The sequence below is a fragment of the Atractosteus spatula genome, chromosome 16 (genome assembly GCF_055471065.1).
Source record: "Atractosteus spatula isolate fAtrSpa1 chromosome 16, fAtrSpa1.hap1, whole genome shotgun sequence".
In the NCBI taxonomy this organism is placed as follows: domain Eukaryota; kingdom Metazoa; phylum Chordata; class Actinopteri; order Semionotiformes; family Lepisosteidae; genus Atractosteus; species Atractosteus spatula.
In genome coordinates, this window is record NC_142721.1 from 14,436,422 (window position 1) to 14,463,482 (window position 27,061).

Genomic DNA, 27,061 nt, shown 5'->3' on the forward strand with positions numbered 1-27,061 from the left:
ATTTTAAAGAAACAGAAGATGCTTAGAACTGGCAACTAACCAAGAAGGATTGAAGGATTCTGGGATAGACAGTGGTCATAACTACACAGAAAGGAAATGTGCCTTAAAATGCAACACAGACAACAACAACGCACCGTGTCTGTCTACTATCTTCCTCAAAGCCTCCTATAACTCCGAAATGTCATATCCCAAAGTTCTAATGACACACGTAGAGCTGCACTGATGTGTACATTTCAACCTTTTCAGAACAGAAAGCTCAAATTTGTGTAGTGTGAGGCATCCTGAACTCTAGGGGTTTGAAAAATGACAGGAGAGGCTATTCAATGTTGAAAGCAGTAGCAATTAAAAGCTATGAGTCATAGGTGCCCCATCCAAACTTTGCTGTGCGTTTGACCAGTGTCTGTTGCTGCTGAGCCGCAATTTCAACGTGCCAATGTTTTGTTTACTCTGTAATGGCCTGACATTGATGAGGATACTTTATCAATAGCTGCCAAAAGACTGAATTTCCCATCGGAAAATTGGGGTAAATTGGGGACCCTTGGCTCCGACGTGCACACTCCCCTTCGCCCAGGCAAACCAAAATCATTTCCAAAACAAATCACCAAGGCATCGATCTTATCTTACCAAAGGGCAGGATTCACATTCTGCTGTAGAACAAGCACAGTACAGCTGCCAAATAACACACACAGACGAAACAGACGTCCTGTCTAACCCATAAACATGCAGAGAAACAGCTAAAATGACTGCACTCCATTTAGTAAATGTGCAGAACACCAAGGAGGGAGACAATAGGAATGATGTGTGAACAATAAGCTGCAATAAAGAAACCAAACATCTTTGTTCTTGTTCTCTTTCTATATGTATATTGTAGATTATACAATAGCTAGACATTCATTTATATGGAAAGTGAAATCAGCCGTTATGAGCCAAAAACAGATCTTCAGTTGCCCTGCACACTGAGTGATGTGCGGTGGCTCTGTGGCTCAGGATCTGCGCCTGTGCTGGAAGGCAGCCGGTTTGTATCCGGCAGCCGGCAGAGGAATCCTACTCCACTGGGCTCCTGAGCGAGGCCCTTAACCCCAGCTGCTCAAGGGGTACTGTATAAATGGCTGACCCTGCGCTCTGACCCCAAGCTTCTCTCTCCCCGTCTGCGTGTCCCATGGAGAGCAAGCTGGGGTCTGCGAAAAGACAAATTCCTAATGCAAGAAATTGTCTATGGCCAATAAAGTCATCTTATCTTATGCCAGCTCCTCACAAACTCTCCTTAACACCCTGTCAACTGCAGGTACTTCTCGCCTCTACCTCTGGCTCTTGCAGCTTTGTGCTGAAGCCAGGCCCTTTCCGAGTCGGGCCCTGACGTTCCTGCTGTCCCTGTGCTGTGCCACAGTGGAAGACCGGTGACAGGCCAGCGGTGATAAATACCAAGGGGTTTCAGCAGTCGTGCTAAATGACTAAATGAGCTTGCTTGTACTGTACGTTATATTTGTATCTACGTGCACTTAATATAAAACAGTATGAATAATAAATAAGTAAAGGGCTCGCCCTCTGCTGAAATACCTGACAAAGGAAGGTGCCCCACCTGAAGAAGGCTCCACAGACGAAACGTTGTGTTTCTTTCCTTCTCTTTTCTGCAGGGAATAGACCTTTACTTGTTCCTTTGCAGCCGACGCATGCTGACGCAGCTACCCACCTGAACTACTTCTGGTTTTATTGTGTTGCGTTTCATGCAAATCACATACAAATCATTCATCTGAAGCAAATCGGCTCCCCCAACGCCTTCGTTAAGGGATCTGATGATCACAAAGACGAAGGAAGAGCAACATTCCCTTTCCTGCCTCCCCTTCCTGAAGCGCCTATCCCTAGCTAAGGTATTGAGCGGTATCGGATCTGGGGCTCGGAGCAGCGCGGGCACAAGAGATTGATTGGGATCGAAATCGACATTGACTTCTGCTCCTTAACCAGTCTCCCAACACTCCTATCCCACCTCCCTGGGGGAATGTGCTCAGGCTCGCCACATCTACCCTCATGAGGAGGGGGGGGGGGGGTTTACAACAGCGTTTATTTTGGTGATCTACCTGGAGACAAGCGTGTTTTTTCGGGAAGAAATCGACATAGACACAGAAAAGGAGGGGAGCAAGGAGGGTAAAAGTACGACTACAAAAACAATCCGACCATCTCCTCCCTCCCCCTTTATTAATAATAACCTCATTAGTAGGCAGACCCAAGAAAAACAAAGGGCTGAGATCTACGGATGATAGGCAGGATTAGATGCTGCTTGACTTCCTGTACAAATAGATCCCAGTGGGAGAGACGGGATTAATAATTTTTTTTTTTCGCTCTGAGACACCGTATGGAATTAATGAGGGTACCTGCAACAACACTGGCAAGCTGCTGTGTTCTGGTGATGGGGTAGATGCTGCGTGCCTCAACAATCGCTGAAGCTATCTTCCTGGCGTGTTTCTCCTCCCCATATGTACACAGGATGGACGCAAGCGCCTGTTGATCTAAAGCATTCACTACGTCAGCAGCAGTGGGCATGTCAAGGTACCTACGCACAAAGAAGGACCCAATTAGTTTGTTGACATCAGTTTTTCATTGACAAGCATGAAGCTTCACAGCGCTTAGGCACACAGCTAAAACTTGATGCCTGCAAGTTGTGTGTTTGAGGTCTTAAAATAGAAAACAAGCAAAACGAATGCAAAAACGAACAAGCTGTGAATGTATATATATATAAATCATATATAAATACATAAGTATCCTCGCAATAAGGTATCTGGCGGAGCTTAAAATCAGTAAGGGGGAGTTCTATTTTACTGCACTCCCAAAATAGTCTTCACAAAACCAAAAACGGCAACAATGAAAAAAGTCCTTTTTTTCCCATCCTGTGGTGGTAAAATCCGTGTAGCAACAGCAGCTATTTTAAAGACACGGAACCATCCAATTTTTTGGAATAAAAAAAAACCATCGGAACAAATAAAACAAGACCAGAAAGAAGACAGAGATAAAACAGACATCAAATCGTATTTTAGCATGCTGAGGAATGCAGTGGTTAGAGTCTGTGGGGGGGCGGGGGCGGGGGGCGGGGGGGGGGAGGCGGTTTTTTCTCTTCGTTTTGCTTTCAGACCCCTCTCCTCCGAGCGCTGGGGCTGACGAGGTGTCCTTCCCGTTGTTTTAGTGAAAACGATGGTGGAGAGACACATCTGTGGCTAATTGTCATCCTTCTCCCAGAGGGCGAGAATCAGACTGGCGTGACAAGGAATCGCGACCTTCGAGAGAGAAGCCTTTGCCAAATAAAGTCCCAGGAGCCCCTGCTGCACGAGGGCTTCAGCGGCGCTCTTCTCTGTACAGGAAGACCCGGTCTCAGGCCTGTTTCCACGATAGGTCTGGCGGTCGTGTGAATGGACGTGCTCAGATAGGACCAGGATTGAATCTGTCAGGATTCGTGTTTGCTTAATTTTCTTTTAAACAATGCGGTCATGCTGGATTTAAAATGTGCATTGCAGCACTTGCAAACTCTCTTAGCACTCTGTTGAAGGCTCCACTGCCAGTTTAGTTATTTACCTGCTTTCCATGATTTGGAGTAGTCTGAAATTTACATACCCAAGCATTTTTAGTTGTGGGTTTCAGGGAGTAAGCGGGGAGACCTCAATCCAGTTGGTGCTCAAGACCGTTTTTAACCCTTTTTACTTAGTCATGAACAAACAGGACGACAAAGGGACTTGATAAACGTATTCAACCCCCAAAGGTAGCCAACCAAATGGATTGCTTTAGAATAATTTAATTGTTTACACTTATATAGCGCTTTTCTGGACACTCCACTCAAAGCACTTTACAGGTAATGGGGATCCCCTCCACCCCCACCAGTGTGCAGCCCCACCTGGATGATGCACCAGTCCGCTCCCCACACACCAGCTCTCAGTGGGGAGGAGAACAGAGTAATGAAGTCAATTCAGAGATGGGGATTATTAGGAGGCCATGATTGGTAAGGGCCAATGGGAAATTTGGCCAGGATGCTGGAGGTAACACCCCTACTCTTTTCGAGAAATGCCCTGGGATTTTTAATGACCACAGAGAGTCAGGACCTCAGTTTTACGTCTCAACAGAAGGACGGCACCTGTTTACAGTACAGTGTCCCCGTCACTATACTGGGGCATTAGGACCCACATGGACTGCAGGGTGAGCGCCCCCTGCTGGCCCCACTAACACCTCTCCCAGCAGCAACCTTAGTTTTCCCAGGAGGTCTCCCATCCAGGTACTGACCAGGCTCACACCTGCGGAGCTTCAGTGGGGCTGCCAGTTGTGAGTTGCAGAGTGATAAATAGAATCACTATTTTTTAGAGTAAATCGTGAAAAATGAACCAGAGGACACGAGTGGAAAACTGAGGGGAATTACATTTAAATCTCGAGAACAAGGGGCACGTCTCTAGCCAGAGGGTTGCGGGAGACTGGAACAAGCTACCCAGGGTTTAAGTCAATACCCTGGCTTCTTTCAAGTACTGGTTGGTAGAGAGCCTTGAATCAATGACTAGATAGATACTTCATTAATGCCGTAAGGGAAATTGCAAAGGCTGCCAACTACCAAATGGGCAAGCTCGACTGAATGGCCTTCACTCGTTTGTAACCTTTTCTTATGTTGTCAGAACCAGACTGGAGAGCTGAGAGGTCTGTAGTTCAGGCATGCTCAGCCTGCTGTTGTCCCGTGCCATTGGTTAGTAAAGGTCTTGTACCAGGTATACATTAGGGTCAATAGCTACCTTCTGCTATGGCATTGCACTAGCAGGAAAGCTATGACAAATCACCTGGTCCTGTTTAAAAACACACGGACGTCTGTTAGCTAGATGGGTGCTTAACTCCAACTTCTGTTTCGTTTTCATGGAGTTAACTGCACAAGGTCCATTGTGGTTCTGTGAGGACTATACATTTTTTGCGGAAATTAGCTTAGCAGGCAGTTTTTCACACAGAATTTTTTTCCTTCTTTTAGAAACACTTGAATGATGGAAAAAGTGAGGGCAGTCTATAAAATTCATATTACACTATATATTATGTTCTATTAGTCAATCTTGATATAATCTATATGATGTATATGTACTGCATACTTTTTATTGTTTTTGAATATTCGTGCTTTGGTAAAATCGATGCATAATTAATAGTAGAACATTGGAAAGTGTGCCCTAAAATCTTAAAAACGGACCAAAATTAAATGTCTCTGGAGCCTCTGTATCCCTGAGCCTTGTACCAGATCCTCACGTAGCTGGAAAAGTGTCAAGACTGCAGAAAAAGCCCAGCCTTCCCAGTGATGAGAAAATCAGCCTGCCATGTTGTTAAACTGCCTGCCATTCTCTAATTCTTCAATCTGTTTAGTCATATTTTAAATCAAACTGTGGCTTCCCCTCCTCTGACATCCAAACCCCAGGTGAAGACTCTGAATAATGGCATTTCTTTGTTACTCCTACACACGTCTCAAGTGCAACCTGTTTGTCTTTTATACCAGCAACCTGCTTTACAGACTTAAAAGCTAAGAGTCTGGTCAAAGGATAGATCAGGTTTAGGACAAGGGGTTACTTTCTGCCTAATTGGAATAGCAGGCAAGACGTAGCACCTCTGTATCTGAGAGGCCTTAGTGGGGAGGCTTAAAATATCCCTTTGATGAAACTCTTCAATAAAAGTAATATAGTATCTTATAGTAGCTGTCAAAAAGCATTCCCTTTCCACAACGTACTTTAGAGGAAGCGTGCCAGAGGAAGTGTGCATTAGTTAATGGAATCGCCACGGTGTCTGCTCATAATGCAGACCCTTTTTTTCTTCCATGAAGCTGAGTTGTGCAGGAACCCGGTTTCTTAAATACTACTCTGGGATATTCTAATATCATCCATGATTTATTTTCCCGTCCCTCCACAACTTGAATCTGCCATGCGTGTGTGCAAAAAAAACAAAACAACCCAAAACAAAAACAGCACATTCGTAAAAAGAATAAACCCGTCTGGAAACTTAGAACTTAGGTTAGCAGGGATTGCTCAAGTGGAATGGGTTTCCGATTCTGAAAATGACTCCTCGCTTGGAGAAACTAGTTTCTTCCAGCCTTGTGGGTCTCTGTCTTTTCCCCAGTCCTATAGGCAACCTCATACTCAGCAATGAAACAAGAACCCTAAGACAAAAGTGGTAATGAAGAAGGAAGTGAATTTACATTTCAAAACTAAGAAAAACTAAGCAGGCATTGGTATGTAGAGTGAGAAAGTTCAGCAGCTTGTGTACTAACTAAAAGAAGACATCGGCACATACTGTAACTCCTGTCCTCTGTAGGATGCAGTGGCACCCTGTGAAATTTATAGTAGGCTCTAAGGTTCTCCCGATCATGTATAAGGTATTGAACAGTCTAGTTTCAGACTTACTGCTAGACTATAGTCTGAGCTCTTAAACTAAGATCTGCTGAGGAGCTGAAGACCAGGCTGTAGACATCTGTGGAAGTCATTGCCCAAATCCACTAGAGACGCCTGATACTTTTAAAACTTGCTTACAGTAAATACCTATCTGTTCACTAAAGCCTTTCAGCCTGTGCAGTCTTTCTCTTGATTTCAGCAAGGCATTTTTCCTGAGATATTTTCAGTCACTTTCTGTTTGCTCATCTTGTGTGTTGTACTACCCAGCTCTTTAACTTTCTCGAAGAACCATAATATCACTATTACACACACAGTATGGTTTCGGGAGGCACATGTTTAAACTGGGACCCACAGGGACATCCAAGCCAAGTCACCCAGCTGACACCAGCCCCCTGGGAAAATTGCTAGGAACAAGGGGTTCAGACCGGCAAGATACTGTCATTCCACTGGGCAGGACAGCCCGGTGTGTCCTCTTTTTCTTCGGCAGCTCTCTCATGTTCTCATTCCTGCAACTGAGCTTCTGGAGGTGTGGATCCTGTTTTTACTAGCTAGTCGCTAGACGCTGGTTGAAGGGTAGATCAGGTTTTAGGATGACAGGCTACATTCTGCCAGTCCTTCGGATGAGACATAAAACCAAGGTCCTGACTCTCTATGATCATTAAAAATCCCAGGGCGTTTCTCGAAAAGAGTAGGGGTGTAACCCTGGTCAAATTTCCCATTGGCCCTTACCACTCATGGCCTCCTAATAACCGCCATCTCTGAAGTGGCTTCCTTACTCTGCTCTCCTCCCCACTGATATTGTAATAGCTAGTGTGTGGTGAGCGTTCTGGCGCACTATGGCTGCCATCGCATCATCCAGGTGGGGCTGCACACTGGTGGGGGTGGAGGGGATCCCCATTACCTGTAAAGCGCTTTGAGTGGAGTGTCCAGAAAAGCGCTATATAAGTGTAAGAAATTATTATTTTTATTATTATTATTATTATTATTAATTAATTGGAAAAGCAGACAGGACGGGGAGACCGTTTTTACTCATCTGGTACTCCGCACCAGATACTGACCTGTCCCCGTCCATTCTCATGTCCAGGGGCCCGTCCTTGCTGAGTGAGAAGCCCCTCTGCGGGCTGTCGAACTGCATCGAAGAGCACCCCGCGTCCAGGAGGACTCCGTCCAGGCCCCCGGGCCCCAGTCCTCGATCGGCCAGGAGCGAGGGTAGTTCACTGAACCGCCCCAGCATGGGGTGGACTTGTCCCCTGCAGAGAGGCAACACAACACAACACAACGCCATGTCAGACCGGCCCGTCAACAAGCGGGAGAAGCAGATGCAGCAAATAAAAGTAAACGTCAGGGAAATAAATACTTTCGGAGAAAGGGACAGGTTTTGCTGAGGCAGTGGGCAGGAAGGAGAGCTTTTCGAGACTGGGAGCCCCAGGTTGACAGGCAGGAACCCACGTCTCAGATCCTTGAATCAATCACATGGGAACAAATAACTGCACTCGGAAGACTCCCAGGGTTAAAATGATTAATGCTTTTGACCTAGCTTGATGACAGGAAATAAAGACATGCTAAGGTAATCATAAGTAGTCTGATAAAAAAAATACAGCACATCCCAACAACATTTTCAAGAAGTCTGCACAGTTTCAGCTAAGACCTGTTTTCCCAGTGCCCGGAATACTTAGGTCTCAGAACTGAGATCTAAGAGACAGACGGAACGTTGTGCTGGGAACCACTTAGCTGTGCACAGAGAGCGGTTTTCCCATATCTCTGCAGTGCAGGGCAGCTTGACTGCCTCTGATGAATGCCATGACTCCTGTCCAAGTCCAGACATCCATACTGTGATGGGAATATCTCTCTCTTTGCTATATTTAAACGCAAAAACGGGGGCTTCTTTTCGAAGGGTCCGAGTTCATGTTTGACTTGGTAGCCTATGAAAAAAGTTTTCAAAAACCGCAAACATTAAGTTCAAGGGCACAAGCATACAGTATACTGACGTGAATTAATAATGCTAGTTTTGTCTGGAGGAAAAAAAAACTAAAACGTCTTCATTATCTTTGATCATTTGCAGCAGGGTCTTCTTGAGTTTAATCATCCGCAGCAATGTGGGAGGCCCTTATGCACTGTAAAATTTCTGTCCTCACGTTCTGATGAAAGCTCCTGTGGAACACTCGCACCTTATTTTTTCGTGAGCAAGGATATGAGGCAGCTCAGTAAAAGAGGTCTAGCTCGACATGCTGAGATGTTGCACTTGTCTCCCCATGCAATACCAGGCGATGGAGATAACATGAAGATTGATGTTCTTGTTTCTTATATAGGTACATGCACTTGCAGACATGAGCGCTAGAAATCAGTGTTGTTCTGTATTTTAACTACAGGCTGGAAACCTGAAACTTGAGACCAATGGGTTAAACCTATGTAAAGTCTATACATAAATCTAAATCTAAAAGGCTATATATAAATATTTCTGAATTTCTCTTGCTGCTTCTAAAGCATTTGACAAGCCTCAGAATGTGGTAATATCTGCAAACTCATCACGTTTACCAACGCTACCAGAATCTACTGTATATCGTTTACATGAATTAAAAAGAGCAGTGCTCTTAGTACAGACCCCTGCAGCACTCCATTAATTACATCACCCCAATAAATGGTAACAGAGCCACTGAAACACAACACGTTTCTAGTGTGCATCCCCTCTCACCCCCACCCCCCCATTGCCCTCAAAGCACCTTCTCGGCTCATTCCACATTTTGGGGGGCCAACAGCCTCATTGTTGTGGCCAGGCAGTCATTTCCCGTGTCAGGCAGGTTTAAGATTGACACAAATGTTGAAACCTTACCAGTAAAAAGCAAGCACAGTTGAAGAACCAGAGTTTATTGCACTTGTGAACTGGCATATAACTTTAAAACAAGAAACTCTGCAAGGTCTTTTTTACAGCAGTTTAAAATGCCAGTCACGTGGCAACTAAATAAATAACTCGGGTATTTTCAATACAAGAGAAATAAATGTCATAATTAGTGGTTATCTTTTACAGAGACTTGGTACACCAGTTACATCCTAATGACATAAAAAAGGCTGCTTTGATGGTTGAAACCTATCATCTGCAGCACTCAGCCCTGACAAAAAACATTCCCACGACCTGCACCTTCCTGAATCCCCACCTTCTTGTACTACATGCGGCCCATGTGTTTTTCCTGCTCAGATCATCAAAACAAACTAGTGCTTACAGGAGGATCCGGTGCTTTAAATCACTACTTGACTTCTGACAGCAGACGTTTATGTTCTGTATTTGTTGCCTGAGTAAAGCAAAGGAAATGATCAAAATAGCACAGCGTGGAGAATGCTGACAGCTATTGGACCGACTGGGAGGGACAGAAAGACCGCCGTTCGAAGGGAGAGGCAGTGGAGAGAGCCTCAGGCTGGCTCTGGAAGAGGAGAGAGGAGTTAAGCTGGAGGCCAGGAGGAGATGAGCAGTGACTGGCTATCACCCCTGACCTGCCAGCAGCAGGGCATTATGGGTAAGGGTGGAAACGCCTGATGAAAGCTGGGTTTCCACCTGATGACATCACTTCCTGGCCAGCAGCAATAGCCAGTGTAACTGTTGACAAGGGAGAGCATCAGTAGGCGTATAGAAGAGGCGTAGCTGAGGTGCCTGTCTGCCACCCTGGGAGCAGAGCTGTTTCGGGGGCACTGGGAGAGAAGGCTGCCCTGCCCAGTAGAAATCACTGAGAGTCCACCAGGGCCTGAGGAAGCAAGATGGTATTTAAACAAAGAGGGAGGGTGTGGGGGGGTGCAGCAGAAAAAAGCAACCGGAAGGGGAACCTTTCCTCAATTTGAGCTGCTTTCACTTTGAACGCCATAAGAGCCGAAGAACTGAAGAACGTGAGTGTAAACCTCTTGTGACAGGCCTCTAGCCCTGAGGAAGACGTGCTGGCCTATGTTTACATCTCGTTTGGTGCAGTATAACACTAACATTTGGTTACCATATGGTCTGGCTTCCATGAAAGAAACCATTTTTCTTTTTATCCCTAAGGTTTTGGGAGTTTAGCTGCTGAACTTTGTTGCTTGCGTGTTGTGTAAATCTAGAACTAAAGTAGCAGATCAACGTGATCGTACGAAAGCGTCCAGATCTTAGTGATCAGCTAATGCTGAAATGTTGTTGTTGTGTCTGACAGAGAGACCGCGACACACTGTACATATCATTTGTATTTTGAAGTTTTGAAAGCTTTGCATCATTAAGTCCGTTTACATGGTTTGGGGTCTGCTGTACCCTTGGCCACTTTAATCAGGTTCACATACTAATTAAGAACAAAAGCAGAATTTGAAATGTTTTATAAATATAGGATTTAATAATAAATCATTGCATTATCCCCTGGAACACAGTGCAATTAACTGAGACTGTTCTCAGGAAGAAGGGTCTTTACAGTTCTTATCAGAAGAAATTGTGTGTATGAAGTCTCATTTTTAGACCACTTTATGTCATTTCCACTGAGAGTTTTCTGTCGCTTCCTGGACAACTGTCTTGTCATTCCTGATCTGTCACTCACTGCCACCTGTCTCCTTTTGAGCTGGGATACTTGTGGGGATAACACACACTGGCTATGGACATCAGCTTTTTGGGGTTGTGTTCTTTGTCAGGTAGACTAGGAAGTGGGCTTTGGCGACCATGATGCATTTTTGATGTGTCCCTTTGACACGGTCCATGGAGCAGATGCAAACGTGCGAGAAGTGCTATAAGCCGGTGGGAGATCTGAAAACAGTCTTGGCCTCGCCTGCCGTGGGAAAAGCAGCTAAACTATGGTAAGAATGGGGGACACCTTTCTGAGCAGTTGTTTCCAGTAAGAGACTTGGCGATTTTACAGGGGTGTAACCCCGGCATCCTGGTCAAATTTCCCATTGGCCCTTACCAATCATGGCCTCCTAATAATCCCCATCTATGAACTGGCTTCATCACTCTGCTCTCCTCCCCACTGAGAGCTGGTATGTGGGGAGCGTTCTGGCGCACTATGGCTGCCGTCGCATCATACAGGTGGGGCTGCACATTGGTGGTGGTGGAGGGGATCCCCATTACCTGTAAAGCACTTTTATTGGAGTGTCCAGAAAAGCACTATATAAGTGTAAGCAATTATTATTATTATTATTGTGAAGGCACGGCACAAGAACGGCAGGTAATCGCTGATCAGCTTTTCTCCCAGACTACTACTATATCCCTGCGCCCCCTGAGCTGTCTTAATCCCTCACACATTCCCATGGGGCTGGAACACCATGGGTGACAGCAGGACTGGCGTGCCGTATGAGGGTTCCCTCTGTCACACTCCACAGGGTTACAGGGCTTTGTTCAAATCTAGTGCAAGGCATTCTCTCCACCCCCACAGGCAAACACACACACACACAGGCCCACCACCCCCACATCACGGCTTTCCAGACTGCAAGCCTTTAAATCCTTTCAAGTTTTAATGACAGCAGCCCTACTGTATAAGTCAAACCGCGTGTCGATACTGTTCCGATTGGAAGATGTGACGAGATGGAAGCTGGGTCCTGCACCCTTGTTCTTTTCTGGAAGCAGCAGCAGCCTCAGAGCTGCCAGAGCCTAAGAGATTTAAGCCGCTCAGTTTTGGATTTTTATTCCCTGAGAAATTCGCTGCTTATACTGTACGTCAGACTGACTTTCTCATAAGTTGATCTAGGTAGATTTACTAGATCTGACGGATTACTAGATGAATCAGCCACTCATTCGATTTGAGACTTCACAGCAAATGAGCTCCGTGCAGATTCACCTGCCGTCAGATTGACATTGTCAGATCACCTCCGGGTAAGCGACACATTTAGCCTTTTTTATTCTACATTATACATGTTTCAAACACCTACAATGACTGTAGGAAATTGTGCCAGTCACTTCATGTCCTAGTCTTTCTCTGGCGATGACATTTATATTGTGCTGGAGGTACCTACAGCCTAGTCAGAGATAAGGATGGCAGTTCTGGGCATGACAAAGGGTAAATCTCTTGGCATTGGTGGCATCACTCTTGAGCTTTAACTGCAGAACAAGTTTCAGTAGGGCGGGTCAATGAAGAGTGTAAATCACCAGTGTGGTGAGGCTACCAGTGGGTCAAACACTTATTACAATATACCTCTGGAGGATGACTCTTCGATGCTTGATAGAGTTTTAGACGCGTGAACGGAGGGTGGAAGGCGTGTGATTGCTTTGTTCTTGTTGTGTTCTGTATTTTTTTTTTTAATTGACATTAATACAACCCGGTTCAGGAACAAAAAGTCAAACCAAAGGTTTGCAAAAAAGAAGTGGCATTTCAAAAGCACGCACGTGTGTCCTGTCGGTGATGCTGAAACCTTGATGCATTCTCATTCGGAGACGAACCTTGGAAGCTTCAAACCCTGGGATGACTCGAGATGGTTCATCAGGCCCTTTCGTTCTCTCCGCCGACAGCCGAGAGCGGCTCATTCTGCGAGCGTCTGGGGAGGAGCAGCTGGATTTGAGACAACTCCTTGTCCCACTGCTCACCAGTTGAGCCATCATCCCGTGGAGGCTTTTCATTTCTCCTACAACAAACACAAGTGCTCTGTGTTTGATTCTCTGTTTTTGTACTGTTTGTATCTGGATTTCGTTACCCTTCAAGGGCCCGGCAATCTGCCAGAGAAGTGGCCCACAGTGATCTCGACGAGTTCTCAAGACTCGAGTCTCGGCTTCCATCTCAAAACACAAGGCGCGCTTCAACGACGTCACTGTGTTTCCCACTGTGCCACCTCTGCTGCCGTTTCGACACGAAGGCTGTCTGTCGGTCTGCCTTTCAACTTTCATGAAAGATCTCATAGGATGCCCTCTGGCGATCTGCACTCACAATCAATCATCACCACGCTGTTTGACAAAACGTATTTGGTCATGCTTTCTTTAAATTAGGCCTAATAAGAGCTACATAACATGCTAGAACAGCATTCAGAACCTTTTCTCACTGTTGTTTTATAACAACATAATAGGTCATTCACACAGATTTTCATAATAGCCCTGATCTTAATCTAGACTTTATCCCTACTACCAATACTAACCATAACTCCAATCCCAGTTGTAGCCTTAATCGTAACCCTAACACTAACTCTAAACCTAACCCTGCTGCTAAACCCAACACCACATAGCCCTAACCCTAATACTAATCTACCCCTAACCATAGATCTTAATTTAAAACATGTATAACATGCACTTTGACAAATGTTATGAAAACCTATATTTACCTTTCAAGTTTAATGAAACCGTCGTTCATAAGGTTATTGTCCTAGTTCAATAGCTTTACGAATTATGCTCTAATTAACATGCTATGTGGCCTCTATGAAGGTACTGGAAAGGTGTTATGCAGGATACATCAACCCAAAGTCAAAGGACAAGTGACCATAATATCTGCACAGCTACAAGTCAAAACAGCCTCTGCTCTTTTTCACTGGAGTTGTGACACTTTCTCATGCAAACTAAATAAAACAGAACAATTTTCCCAAGTAGAGACTTCTAACATTTGACATCACAGACTCAGCAAAACAGATGTGGTAGTTGCACCAACAGTATATTAGACAGTCAGAATAACATATGCCTGTATATGCTGAAGATTGCATATACCTGTATATACACATTTAAACATACATATTATTGGACATAGCTTAAATCTTCCCTTATTTGAATGCTTCTTAAGGTCCAAGACAGGAAGCTGTCCCAACTTTTAACGGTTTGATTGGATTTTCTGGATGCTTGTGCAGTTCTTACCAGATTTTAAGCACTGGTTGACTGGTTGATTTTAAGAACATGTGGACAAAATGACCAGCCTTCCAAAAGGATCAAGGGAAAAGTTCTGACACCTCTTCTCCAGAGTGGTCCAAGTTCAATATAGCTCAATATAGCCAACCTGATTATTTTCTCTGAATGGGCTCTCTCAGACCAGCATGATCTCTGTTAGTTCAGAACTGTTGTGAGCATGCTGCTTGACACAGCACCTTTTGTAAGCAGCATTCTTGACATGTGGGGAAAATATCTGGAGTTTGAAAGATGTAATTGAAGTAAGTCAGATGACAGCTCCAAATGTTACAGACTGGCAGAAGGTCTTTATTTCCTTTTATCTAAAGCTACTTCGCCTATATAAAAAGCAAAATAGCGAAGTGCGAGAATTAAAAGCACTTCCTCTGAAATTACTCCCCAAAGTGAGATGACAGGAAATCACAGACTAAATTAATGGCAGGGCACCTGGATTTCAGCCACTCCACCTTTGTCTTCTGTTTTGTTTCTTTTCCTCCCAAATTAAACGATCATTCACGCAATTAAATAATTATGTGTCAGGCCTGTAATTACCTAATCGCAGCTGAATTTGAACACTGACCTTTAGGAAATATATTAATAATATGGTTCTGAAAAGGGATTGTGAAAAAAGGCCGACATGACCGGTCGGGACACGTACGTCGTCATACGTGCTGAAAGATTTTAACTGAATCATCCTGAGGTGTCAAAGCTCCAAAAGGCTTGGTGTGATTTATATATTTACAAGTCTTATGCCATGAGGTTAGAAAGGTACTTCTCAAGAATCACGTGCCACACATTAACCAAATCAGGAGCTACCCTCAACAGCACATTAGAAAAATAATCAAGGGAATGTACAGTATTCCTCAGGCACTTCTTTCCTTTCTGTTTTCTCATACAAAGACACAAGACGGGGATGTGTTTCAGAAGAAATTAAGAAGGAAGTCAACTTGAGAACCACAGAAAATTGAATAGAAAGTTATCACACTTCATTCTGCCTTGGAAAAGGACAGTAAATGTTTTTGACAAAGCATCCCCATAATTACAAATTCCAGCATGTGGTCAAACAGGCTTAATAAAAAGCTCCCACGCCTCGTCTCAATATGCCAATTAGGAATGTAAGGTGGTATAAGGGTTTTTTTTTTTGTCTGATGCGTCACAGATGTAACCAGCAATGCTGTACTATGGGATGATTACTGTAGAATGGGCTCGGAGATACTGGGAGAAATCAACCTGACACAGGCAGACTTCTGTGCAGCCTGCTTTTCAGCAAACCGCCCCTACGGTTGCCCCAGCCTGCAATCACAGTGCAGAAGCCGTGGATGTTTTAGAACCTTGCCAAACCATTTAGCCCAATTGAAATTTTTACGTCAAGATGGCAGATATCATTACTGCTACTATCGTATCTAAATATATTATTGTAAATGTATTTATCACATAAACAGACTTTACATTTTCACGAGCTCCTAATTAAAGCGTTGCACAGTGAAAAGGCCCGTTACTATTTCAGTAACATAACCAACTACCATTTAAACAACTTTGGGAACAGAAGTGACCGAACCATTACAGGATGTATAAAGCAACAGGATAAATAGAATGCTCTGAGTTTTAATTGATTTATTTTAATTGATGCACTAGGCATACATACCTAAGTCATCAGTGCAGTCACCTACAGTATGTCTCACCCACCACCTAGACCTTCCCTTGTGAAGGTAGATATTGCAATTCAGCACATCTGTTTTTCTGGGATGTTGCTATACACATGCCATGACGTCCTACAGTATGGCACAGTGGTGTACAACACACCTCGCCCTGCTTTTCCCATATTGCCCCTACGTTTACCATGTTTTACTGCACTTTTATCACTTCATTCCTGGGGTAAGGGGGCATGAGCTCCAATTTCTCGTTTTCTCTGGCTCGGGGAACAGGGCCGGTGCACGGACGTGTCTCGTTCCTAGAGTTGGGACAGAGCTGAAAGAAGAATCAGATCCCCCAGCACTGCACTCAGTAACAACACTGTTACTGTTTCAGTAACAAAACAAACCTAATGGGTCACGGCATTCATGCAACTTTAAAAACGTTTCCGAAAACAGAAGTGCCAAAGGCTGCAGTCTGTTGTTAATGGTTTCCGGCAGGACGACGAGACTCTCTGACGTCAAAGCCCTTATTCCAGACCAATAAGCAGCTCACTTAAGCTCACAGGTAAACTTAGTGACACGCTCCTTTTAAATAAAATACAAATCACTCACATGGTGGCGGCCCTCACCACATTTCATTGAGCTGGATGAGCAGCGGCGATGTTTTCCTTCAGAGAGCCAGCTGTACGCAGAGACGAGACCGAGAAAAGAAGAGGACCCAGATCACCCTGGGTTTGGTTTCTTCCCTTCTGTGTCATAACAACTGAAGAAAAACACCTGGAAAACACCTGGAACGTCAGCGTGCGCCCCGAGGCCACCCCCTTTTCATCTTGAAACAAACTTCCAGATTGCCCGTCCCCTGCAGATCAGCCAGACATCCCCAAATTCAGTCATAAGAGCATAAGAACGGTTATAAAGGAGAAAAGGCATTTTGGCTCATCAAGTCCATTTGGTAGTTAGTAATTAATTGATTGAGCATGTTCCTTGAAAGAAGCCAGGTGCCCTCTGGTTTGTGTTTCACTGTTCATTCTGAACATACCATACGCTTAGTTTGTAACTAATCTTTTTCTAACAGACGTATATTATTATGTTCACCCATTCATGCTTAATCAGAAGGCCTAACAAGTCCTGGAAGCACAGGGCACAAGGCAGGACTTGTTTATGACTCCTCTGACGAATTCTGGATGGAACAGGGCAACAGGGGCAAAGTTTAGAGTAGCCAAACCTATCCGGTACATCGATCCATCTCCTGAGAGGTGGAACTCAGAGGGTCTACCTTAAACCCAGAGAAACACAGGGTGACCGTGCAAATAAAGGTGTCAGGATTCTAACTTTGCTGAAGAGGACAATGACGAGTGAGTTCGCTATCTTGTCTCAGCCCCCGACCCATGAACTGCGGTCTGCCGTTGATCTACTGAGAGCTTCACTACAGAAGTTAACACACACTAAACTTGAAAACTGCAGTTAAAAATCTATATCTGAACTGGAACGTAGGGCAGCGTTATTAAGATTCCTCCCATTACAATTACCAGTGTTTTCTCAAGTCAGGTCGGAATAGACCAGACATTTTCTATAAGGAATTTAAGAAAGAGTGTGTAAATGATTAGTTTTACAACACCATATGGTTGTACAAATGTGCAAAAGTAGTCTTAACTGCCACTTGCTAGGATGAATGAGAAATAAACACAGGAGAAACACCATAGTAAAATACAGTATGTAAAAAACTATGTTAATTACTCTCAACAAATTACTGAATAACATTATTGGAGATGGAGGGGGGCAGGAATTGACTGCATTTGCTGTTAATAATAGTAATTATAACAGAAGGATGACACCTTGTGTGAATTTGAGCTTTCTTAAAAAAGACACAACAAATCTCACAAATACTGACATTTTCATAACACATTTTCTTATATGGACACAAAATCTGTGAATATACAAAATCACAAGGAAAACAATTTTTTAATATTTTTTTTTCTGTCACAGAACCAGCCAATTTTTTTTTAAGAAGGAGGACACATAAATTTCTTATGTAAGGTGTTTTATTATTCATTAAATAAGGTTGGTTTCTTTTTTCTCATTTTTTTTTGTGTAGGCCTATAATTACTCAAGTCAACATATCTATTTAAAGTTGTGCAACCCACTGCATTTATATCGTGCTAAAAGTAAAGCTAAATAATGAGAAAAAATACTTTCTCCGCTCTTTAAACTCGCCTACACTGAAGTCTCAAAGGACCGTGCCAAATATATATTGGGCGGCCTTGACGTTAAATATGAATAAGACTTTAGTTTGTTGGAACATTTGCCTGCAACTTATGCAAGGCAAAGAAATACACATAGACAGTGTAAATACCAAAGTTTAGCAAAACCTAATGAGGGCATGTTGTGTTTCTCAGCGCAGTTGTGGGTGTGACTCACAGGGTCATTAGTAACTGAAGTCTGGATGCCTCAGATTCTTCTCAGGTCGCCAGGTCTGAGAACAAGGTATCCCTGTGTTGCCAGTACCAAGTGTTTTAGTGCCTTTTCCATTGCAAGAGAGCTTTTTTTTTAGAAAAAAGGGAAACCCGGAATTTTGATAAAGCTGGCCGATTGGGAATCTGGAATTTGGAATCGGCGGTTTTCAACCCAAGGATGTCTGCCCATGGATCACACGCTGCTGTCCTCCGGAGTGCCTTCACCTGTCGAGGCCAGCACACTCTTCTCCCGCTGCCAAACAATCAAGCAGGAGAGCCATGCAGGTCTCTGACCCCTTAAGGAGAAGTACCCGCACACCTGGTAGTTGCACCCTTGTCGCATTTGCCTTCCAAGAGGAATACGACCGGACAGGCAGTCTCGGCCAGGCCTGAGGCTGGACCGACCCTGGAGCATTCCGAATCCACGTTCAACAGGAACCTGTGGCAGAAATCGCCCCGCCCCGCCACCCCCTCCCTTTCCCTCGGGGAGCACTGATTCCTCAGAGAGCGAGCTTGCCAGCGGTAGCTAACCTTAGCCCTAGGAAGGGCGATTCACACCCCTCCCAGTGACAGACCCCACCTTTGACCAAGACGGGCCCAGGGATCTGAACACAAATGAAACCCAAAACGGCAACACTGGACAGTGCAGGGGGCTTTACTTTACAGGCAGGTTACAGAACAAAAAATCTCAAAGCAACGTCCCAGAGCCCAGTGACCACCTAACACCTCAGGGCCTCTATATACCCAAACATTCTACTAAGTAACGTCACATGAAAATGTTAAATTAATGACAGAATTAAAGGTGAACTACAACACTATTTATAGTTCGAAAGAATCACCAATGAAGAGTGCATTTCAAACGACAATAAAAGTAAAATGTACACGGTAATGTACAAAGTGTTAAAACCTGAAATTTACATCAGGAGCCGTGTGAGGCTCTCAAGTGACTTGGTCTGTGAAAGCCCTAGCAGAGACACAGGTGGAGAGTTCTGGGCCAGATCTCAGGCGTTCATGCCTGGGCCAAGTCACCAACATGCTATGAGTGGGAGTCCCAAGTGGTGACACAGAAGATCCAGAACTCTGCAAGGAGTGGTGCGGAGAAGAGCCGACCAGGATCTCTTGGATACTGACAGAACAGTGATTCCTTTAATTTCCCATGTGCCCCCAGGCTTGGCGTGATGTCAGTGAGAGACGCAACCCCTCCTCCAGTCAGTGCTCACTCTCCCGTTGGGCGCTGTCGAGCTTACAGTGCATCAGAGCACAAATGGCTCATTTGGTCAGAGGTGCATGTCTGCCGATCCTCTTTCTCCTTGCACAGGCACAGGACCATTCGCCATGAGCCCAGACCTAAGGAGAAACAATCTACAATTCCAAGTTTGGTGGGAATGCAAAGAAAACAAATAAATAATCTCAAAACAAAACACAATGGGTTTTCAAATTTAGGTTGAAGTTTGATGTAATCGGGGTCTAAGTAAACTTTGTCCTGCACCTGGCCTTTTCTGTGTTATGAAGTTGTTTGACTCGTCTAACTTATTAGTTCATCGGGGTATTAAAAGCTTTGCCTAGTCAAATGTCATGTTGATACAGCCATTTCCAGACTGCAAAATGTAAAAGAGCAATATGGGGCTGACTGACCGGCTCAGTTAATTATAAGCCACTGCAGTGGATTCAAGTCTGGCCGGCATTGAATAGGAAGACAATAAGGTGAAATAAAAAAAAATGTAAAGAAGGGATAAAACTTTTTCAATTTAATTGCAAGTCAGGTTCCCTTAATCCCTCTCTGGGCCTGGCCTGTGATAGCATTCTTATAGCTATTCCACTTATCCAAGACATACTTTGTATCATGCCTTTGAGTTTTTGTGACAGGGCATATGCACATGAACAATATCTCACCCTCACATGCACACAAACACTTTTTAATGAAAAAGAAATATTTATCTTTTTTTTGCTACCGGGGATCTACTGTATGTTTATGCCATACAATATGCATCTAGAAAAACCTTTAATGTGAAGCATACCACAGGAACCTGCATTTAGCTTGACCTATATTCAAATTTTTGAGGCCCTAAAGCAATACTTTATCAATTAAGAGGTAAATGAAAGCATGCAGGCCTCAGACCTCTCTTCTCTCTCTTTGTTAAGCTGAAGGAGGGTGTCCAGCCCATGCAGAGCACTGTGACACTTTAATCTAATGTCCTTTCAGAGCCCACAGGCTTATAGGAAGCAAAGGTTTACATGACTGACGTGCACTGAGACTTAAGAGTTCAGCAATTTTAAAAGAGTCATTAAACAGCCATAAAGTGTGGACTCTGTCAACAAGACACTAGATTTTTTCACCCAGGGAGAAGAATTTAAAAATATTAAATGACATACATTATAGCTAGACTGGATTTAAAAGAACTTTGGAACAGGCAAAGCTAGAGGATTGAAACTGTAGTGAAACCTGATTCTCGTGATGAACTGCAAAAACAGAACTTTCCAGCTGCTTTGCACAACATTGAGATCATTTTTTATTCTTGCGTTTTGTCCTTTTCACTAAATTAAATACAAGGTGCACTTTGGGAAAGAGATCCTGGCATATGTTTTCATGATTGTCTACATATCGAAGGGGTAAATGGTAGCCTAACCTTAACCCTAAAATAAAAGCATTTCTGGTTCGTTATAATTCAGTAAATTCTTCTTTGTTTAGTATTATATTTGCAGTCCACTGTTTGCACAATTGAAAGATATACATCTCTACCATGACGTACAGTAGTCAATTTTATTGTCAGCGCGAGGAAACATGTTCGGTCTATAATCTGTGTGGTGGCTCTGTGGCTCAGGATCTGCGCCTGTGGCTGGAAGGTTGCCGGTTCGTATCCCGTGGCCGGCAGAGGAATCCTACTGCATTGGGCCCCTGAGCAAGGCCCTTAACTCAAGGGGGTGCTGTATAAATGGCTGACCCTGTGCTCCTCTCTTCCTGCCTGTGTGTCTCATGGAGAGCAAGCTGGGGTCTGCGAAAAGACAAATTCCTAATGCAAGAAATTGTATAGGGCCAACAAAGTGACCTTATCTTATAATCTATATGAAGATGTGGTTCTACTATGTGTGAAACAGAAATAAAGGACTATAGTACCACAGGGAAGAAAAAGTCACTTGTAGGCAAGAAGATAGCAATATTACTTCTAGTTTAGACAAGTAGCTTACCTAGTTTGTCAGAACGCCTACAATAGGAGATGTTTGTATTGATCTCATCAAGCAAGACAAACAGAGGTGAGAGACCCATAGGAAACTGTGATCATAAAATGGTGTGCACTAATGTTTTAAAACTGTACCGGTTGAGACCAATTGAAAAGCTTACAATTTTAGGACAGCAAACTTTGAAAGAATAAGACAGAGTTCAGAAGTGAATAATACAGTAAATAGGATAAGATAGATACTGAATCAGTGGACAATGGAGGGCAACACTTTTAAACAGATTCTGCTGGAATCACACAGCAAAATGTATCCCAAGAATGAGCAAATCAATGCTAGAAAACCCAAGAGGTTCAATAAATCTAATAGGAAAATTTAAGGGAAAAAATAAGTGAAAGGCAATCTAATCCATTTAAAGAAAAGGACTACAATGAATTTCAAGCACAGGTAGAAAATAGGATACCTAAAAGGTGAAGAGATAGATTGAAAGGAGTACTAAAATGGAAGTGAAAATAAACAATAACATTTCTTTTAGTACTATAACAACAAAGGAAACACTTAAGAATGAATATACCCAGGACAATAATGGGAAGCATCGCAACAAGAATGAAAAAGAGTGAAAATCTGCAAAATAGCTCGCCCAGGCGGTGTCCCATGTCCTTAAAACCTGTGCAGATCAGTTATCTTCTGTATATACAGACATTTCTAACCCCTCTCTGTCTCTGATATTTGTACAATAGTGTTTCTAGAAAACCACAATTTTGCCACTGCCCATGAATACTATGGTAACTTGTTTGAACGATGACTGCCCAGAGGCTCTCACTTCAGTGGTCTTGAAGTGCACGGAAAGCCTAGTATTGTCTTATATAAACTGCACTGTCCCAGACTCCCTCGACCTACTTAAGTTTGCTTACCGTTCAAATATATCCGTTGATGAAGCTATATCTCTAACAGTGCATACTGCCCTCGAACATTTAGACAGGTGTCATTTAGACAGCATTTAGGCACTGTCTTAATGCTGTCTAGGATGCTGTTTATGGATTTCAGCTTGGCCTTTAACACAATTGTCTGGAAACTCAGGAATTTGGGCTTATCCTTACTCCACCTGCAACTGGATACTGGATTTCGTGAAGGCCTCAGATGATGACAATTGGCAACAATATCTCCTCCACAGTGAGCCTTAACACTGGAGCTCCTGAAGCCTGCTGTCTCAGCCCTAGGCTGTACTCCTTATTCACCTACGACAGTACAGCCACTTCCAGCAGCAACCAATCAAATTTGCCGATCACACCACGGTTATCGGGCTGATCGGCGAAAATGATGAGTCCCCGTACAGGAGTGAGGTGGAGCATCTTACAAGATGGTGCCTTGACAACAGTCTGACCCTCAATGTCAACAAGACAAAAGAGCTTGTTGTGGACTTCGGGAGACCCAGAGGGAGTCACACCCCAATGAGCATCGAGGGCACAACAGTGCAAACTGTCAGCTGCTTCACAATTCTTAGGTTGCAGATCTTCACCAGCTTGGCTTGGTCTCACAACACTGTGGCCAGTCTGAAGAAGGCACAGCAGTGCCTCCACTCTCTGTGGTGCCTAAAGACTGGCAGTATGAGGAAGCAGCTACTCGTGAACTTTTACCACAGCACCAAGGAAAGTGTCCTCAGTAGTGGCATCCCTGTGTGGTACAGCAGTACTACCATACATGACAGAGTCACTCTACATAGGCTTGTGGCAACCACACAGAGATCTGATGGTGAGATTTACACCATCCGCTGTCGCAACACAGCCCAATCCATCATTCAGGATCCTAACCAGCCCACCCATGGACTGTTCTCCACCCTGAGCTCTGGCAAGTGGTGATGCACCGTTAAAGCACAGCCCACTAGGCTTAAGAACTATTGCAATATGCATCCTCACCAGCTACAGTACAGTAACGGCAATACCTCAGAATTCAACGCACCTGTTCAATTTGTACTTTTGCTCTCTGCCATGTACAGTATTTATTTTTCTGAGTAATTTAGTAATCTCTTTATTGTCTGTACATATTTACTGTTTTGTAATATACTGGCTATATTGTGTGGAGTTATCTGTTGTACTGTGTATGTCCTCAGAAAACAGTGCAAATAGGAATCCCATTGTACATCTACATATGGCAAATAAGCTAGTCTATTTAACTCTATCTGCAATGAAAGGGAAATGGTCGATGTACTAAATTAATATTTAAATCAGGTGTTGACCACAGAAGAAATAGATACCATGGGTAAATAGTATTACTGTTTAATAATATTATGTGCTAATACTATTAGCACAGAACAAGCAGAAGTATTTGAGGTACAAGAAGCACCCCAGATGAATAAAACTCCATTGCCCGATCTTATCTTACAAATTGTACTGAAGGAAACAAGAGGTGTTATACATAAGCCATAATACAGTAGCGACTTTTCCAATTAACACAGGGGTAGCACCTATGGACTAGAAAATGACAAATGTAATGCCCATTCATAAGAAGGGTGACAAAACTACGCCTGGTTATTACAGGCCAATAAGTCTAACTTCTATTATATGAAAGGTTATGGAAACAATTATTAGCACTAAATTATAGGTTCACCCATATATAAATAAGATTCTACGGAATATTCTTGAGAATTGAATAGAATAGATTGAGATGTGGTAAATAGATAGAAAACAGAGAGTGTGGATAAGAGGTAACATAATTAGTGGAGTACCACAGGGATCTGTTCTAGGGCCACTAACTTTCATAAGTCATGGAAATGACCTAAATTCTTGAATAGTTAGTAAACTAGTCACTTTTGCAGCTTAAAAAGCAGTCACTGTAGAAGCATCAAAATAAATATAAAAAAATCTCAAGTTAGAAAAAAGTCAGAAAACACATAGCAGATGAAGATTAATGTAGGCAGGAGCAGGATTTTACATGCAGGTAGTAAAAACATTGATATAAATACAAAATGGGAAACGCTGAGCTAGAAGAGGCTACTAAAATGTATTGTAGGTTCTCTTTTTTAACACATCTTGTACATCTTTTAAACAATATGGTGGGAGCAATATGTAAGGACACAGAGTCAAACGTGTAGAACTGAAATCAAAAGATATTATGTTAAAATGATATAATGCACTAGTAAGGCCTCATTAAGAATCCTGGTGTACAGTTTTGGTCACCACCTTATAACTAAGATATTGCTGCTCTGGAATCACTCTAGAGAAAAGCAACCAGATGCATTCCAGGGCTTAAGAGAATGCCTTATATTGACAGCTGAAGGAACTGAACTTTTTAGTTCTGAACACAGAGATAGGACCTGACAGAAAAAAACTCTCAAAGGGCATTAATAAAGTCAACATATTGGACTCCTTCAGAATGAAAAACTACAGTAGATGGGCCTCCTGTAGTTTGTAACTGTTTTTATGTTCTTAAACTGACAAGTTTAAGTATATAAATATTATATATCCCTGAAATATTACACATGCATGAAATCTCTGCTTAAATATTTAGAAATGATGTATTTATGTGCATATATACTGTATTCAGACCTGCCACAGCAACCTTTACTTTCAAAGTGATCTCTGCATCTCGTACAATTTGCTTTTTATACAACAAATGTGTATTTTGAACTTGCACAGACTTTTGAACTGAAGCTTTAAGTCAGTTTCAGAACTGAGTTTCCGCAGGAACTGCATACTGTATGAACACCTGACGCATGAATGGGCAAGAGTCGGTCTGCGTCAGCATATTGTGAGTTATGCCAAATGGCACGTCTGAAGGTTGCGCCGATGACACTTATTGGCACATTTTCATTGATCATTTACAGTATATGGTCGTTTCAAAACAATTATTATGCAATGAACAGACACACTCTGGACAGGTAGGCTGCTGTGTGATTGAATTACAATGCAGTCATACTATGGCCTTTAAGCAGCTGGTACAGAACAAGCCTGATACCATTTATGTGGACTCATAAAGCCTTTGATTGAATCTGTCCCTAGCTTGCTTATCACTCTGCAAAAGTCTTCATGATTCTGTGCTTCCAGTAATGGAGGAATTACCTTATTTATCATTCCTGACAAATTGTTTGTTTAACAGTTTTTGGAGTAGTGCCTGCAGCGATGTGTAACGCATACTGCCGTCTCTATTTGGAAGCACAACTTTTAAAGCTTCATCTGCAGGAACTGATGCCTTTATGCTATTAAAAGAAAAATCATTTCAGGCAGTATGCTATGCTACGTTGCCAATGAGGGAAGGAATAAATATTTAATGGAATAATTGTTTGGTCACTGCCTTTCAGGAAGGCCTAATTAATGAAGATGGGTTAGCAGAATGGGGTTTAGTAATCTTTGCTACTAGACAGTGAAACCGTGGAAGAAAAAAAAAACAATTAAAAATATTTTTCCAGCTATGAAATAAAAAAAAGACACATTTAAAGGACTGTGTTCTATTCTTAGCTGGAGAATAAGAAAAATTCATCATTTTGAAAATGTTACGTCTGCAAGATGACATGATTAATCAAATTAATATGACATCAATAACATCGTAGAATTAAACCAACTCAATGTAGATTTGAATATTTCCTATTTGTATTTTGATCCAGTTGCCTCCCACAGTCCTAAGACATACTGGTTGGTTAATTAGCATCTGAGGAAACTGGCCCCGGGTGTAAGGGTGTTCCTGTGTGTGTCTGTGTGTGCCCTGCAATGGACTGGTGTCCCCTCCAGGGTGCGCCCTGCCTTGTACCTGCTGCTTGTCATGTTAGGCTCCAGCTCCCCCTCAACCCTGGATTGGATAAAGTGGCTAGAAAATGAATGAATGGATATTTGAATTATTTAGTGCTCAACATAACTAAACACATGCTTTCTTGGAACTAATAAAACTAATACAAATGCATAACTCTGTAAAATAATATGATGATGTAGGGAAAATAATGTAGATTTCAGATTGCAGAAGAATCTACCATTCTCAGTCAGTACAGTTCTGCCTTTGAAGTCTGTTGAGATCAATGATTACTGGTGATACTTCACATACAGTAAGTCCTACAAAGACTGTTGTCAAAGCTATATGAGCATGATCAGTACTTCTTTGCAAGATTTCAGTTCTGCCAGTAAGCAAACCCTTACAGCAGGAAACGATTTAAAAAAATACTTGTTTGATTTTTTTTTTCTGGGATTGACACAACAGCAGGCCACATTGAGGTCTACAGCTTAAGCTTGTTACAGAAACGGTGACAGATTTTCTGGGGGATTTGCAAGATAACTCACGCAGAATGTCTTGATATTTCTTTTATTTTTCAAAATAGGGGAAACGTTTGATGGCTAAAAGGTTTTTTAAAACATTCTCATTAGTATTATATTTGATGTTCCTGCATGATGATTATGTTAAGAATTCTTGAGATGCAATTATCACCACAAAGTACAAAGGCTCTAAAAATGAGCGACCTCACTTCCTCAGCAGACAGATAATCCCCATCATTAAAGAAAACTGCAAATCAGAAGAAATAAGAGCTCAGCCCTGGTCCCTTTTAAAAGTGGCTTATGAAATTACTGTACTCAGCATTTGCTCTCATGAAGCAGTTTAATACTATCAGCACCTATGAATTTATATTGATCATTTTATTTATCAATTAAGAAAACGACT

General features: G+C 42.9%; 1 protein-coding gene across 2 annotated transcripts in view; it reads right to left on the bottom strand.

Annotated features, from left to right (window-relative positions):
- Positions 1–27,061, bottom strand: part of mettl15 (methyltransferase 15, mitochondrial 12S rRNA N4-cytidine) — a 106,436-nt gene that overhangs the window by 11,649 nt on the left and 67,726 nt on the right. Inside the window, exons 4-5 of one of the 2 annotated variants that reach the window (XM_088935079.1) lie at positions 7,436–7,627; positions 2,370–2,548 (exon numbers count right to left, since the gene is read on the bottom strand). In XM_088935079.1, coding sequence (XP_088791205.1) covers positions 2,370–2,548; positions 7,436–7,627 — 371 coding nt within the window. The remainder of the gene's footprint in view (positions 1–2,369; positions 2,549–7,435; positions 7,628–27,061) is intronic. The other variant, XM_088935080.1, reaches the window with a different exon arrangement.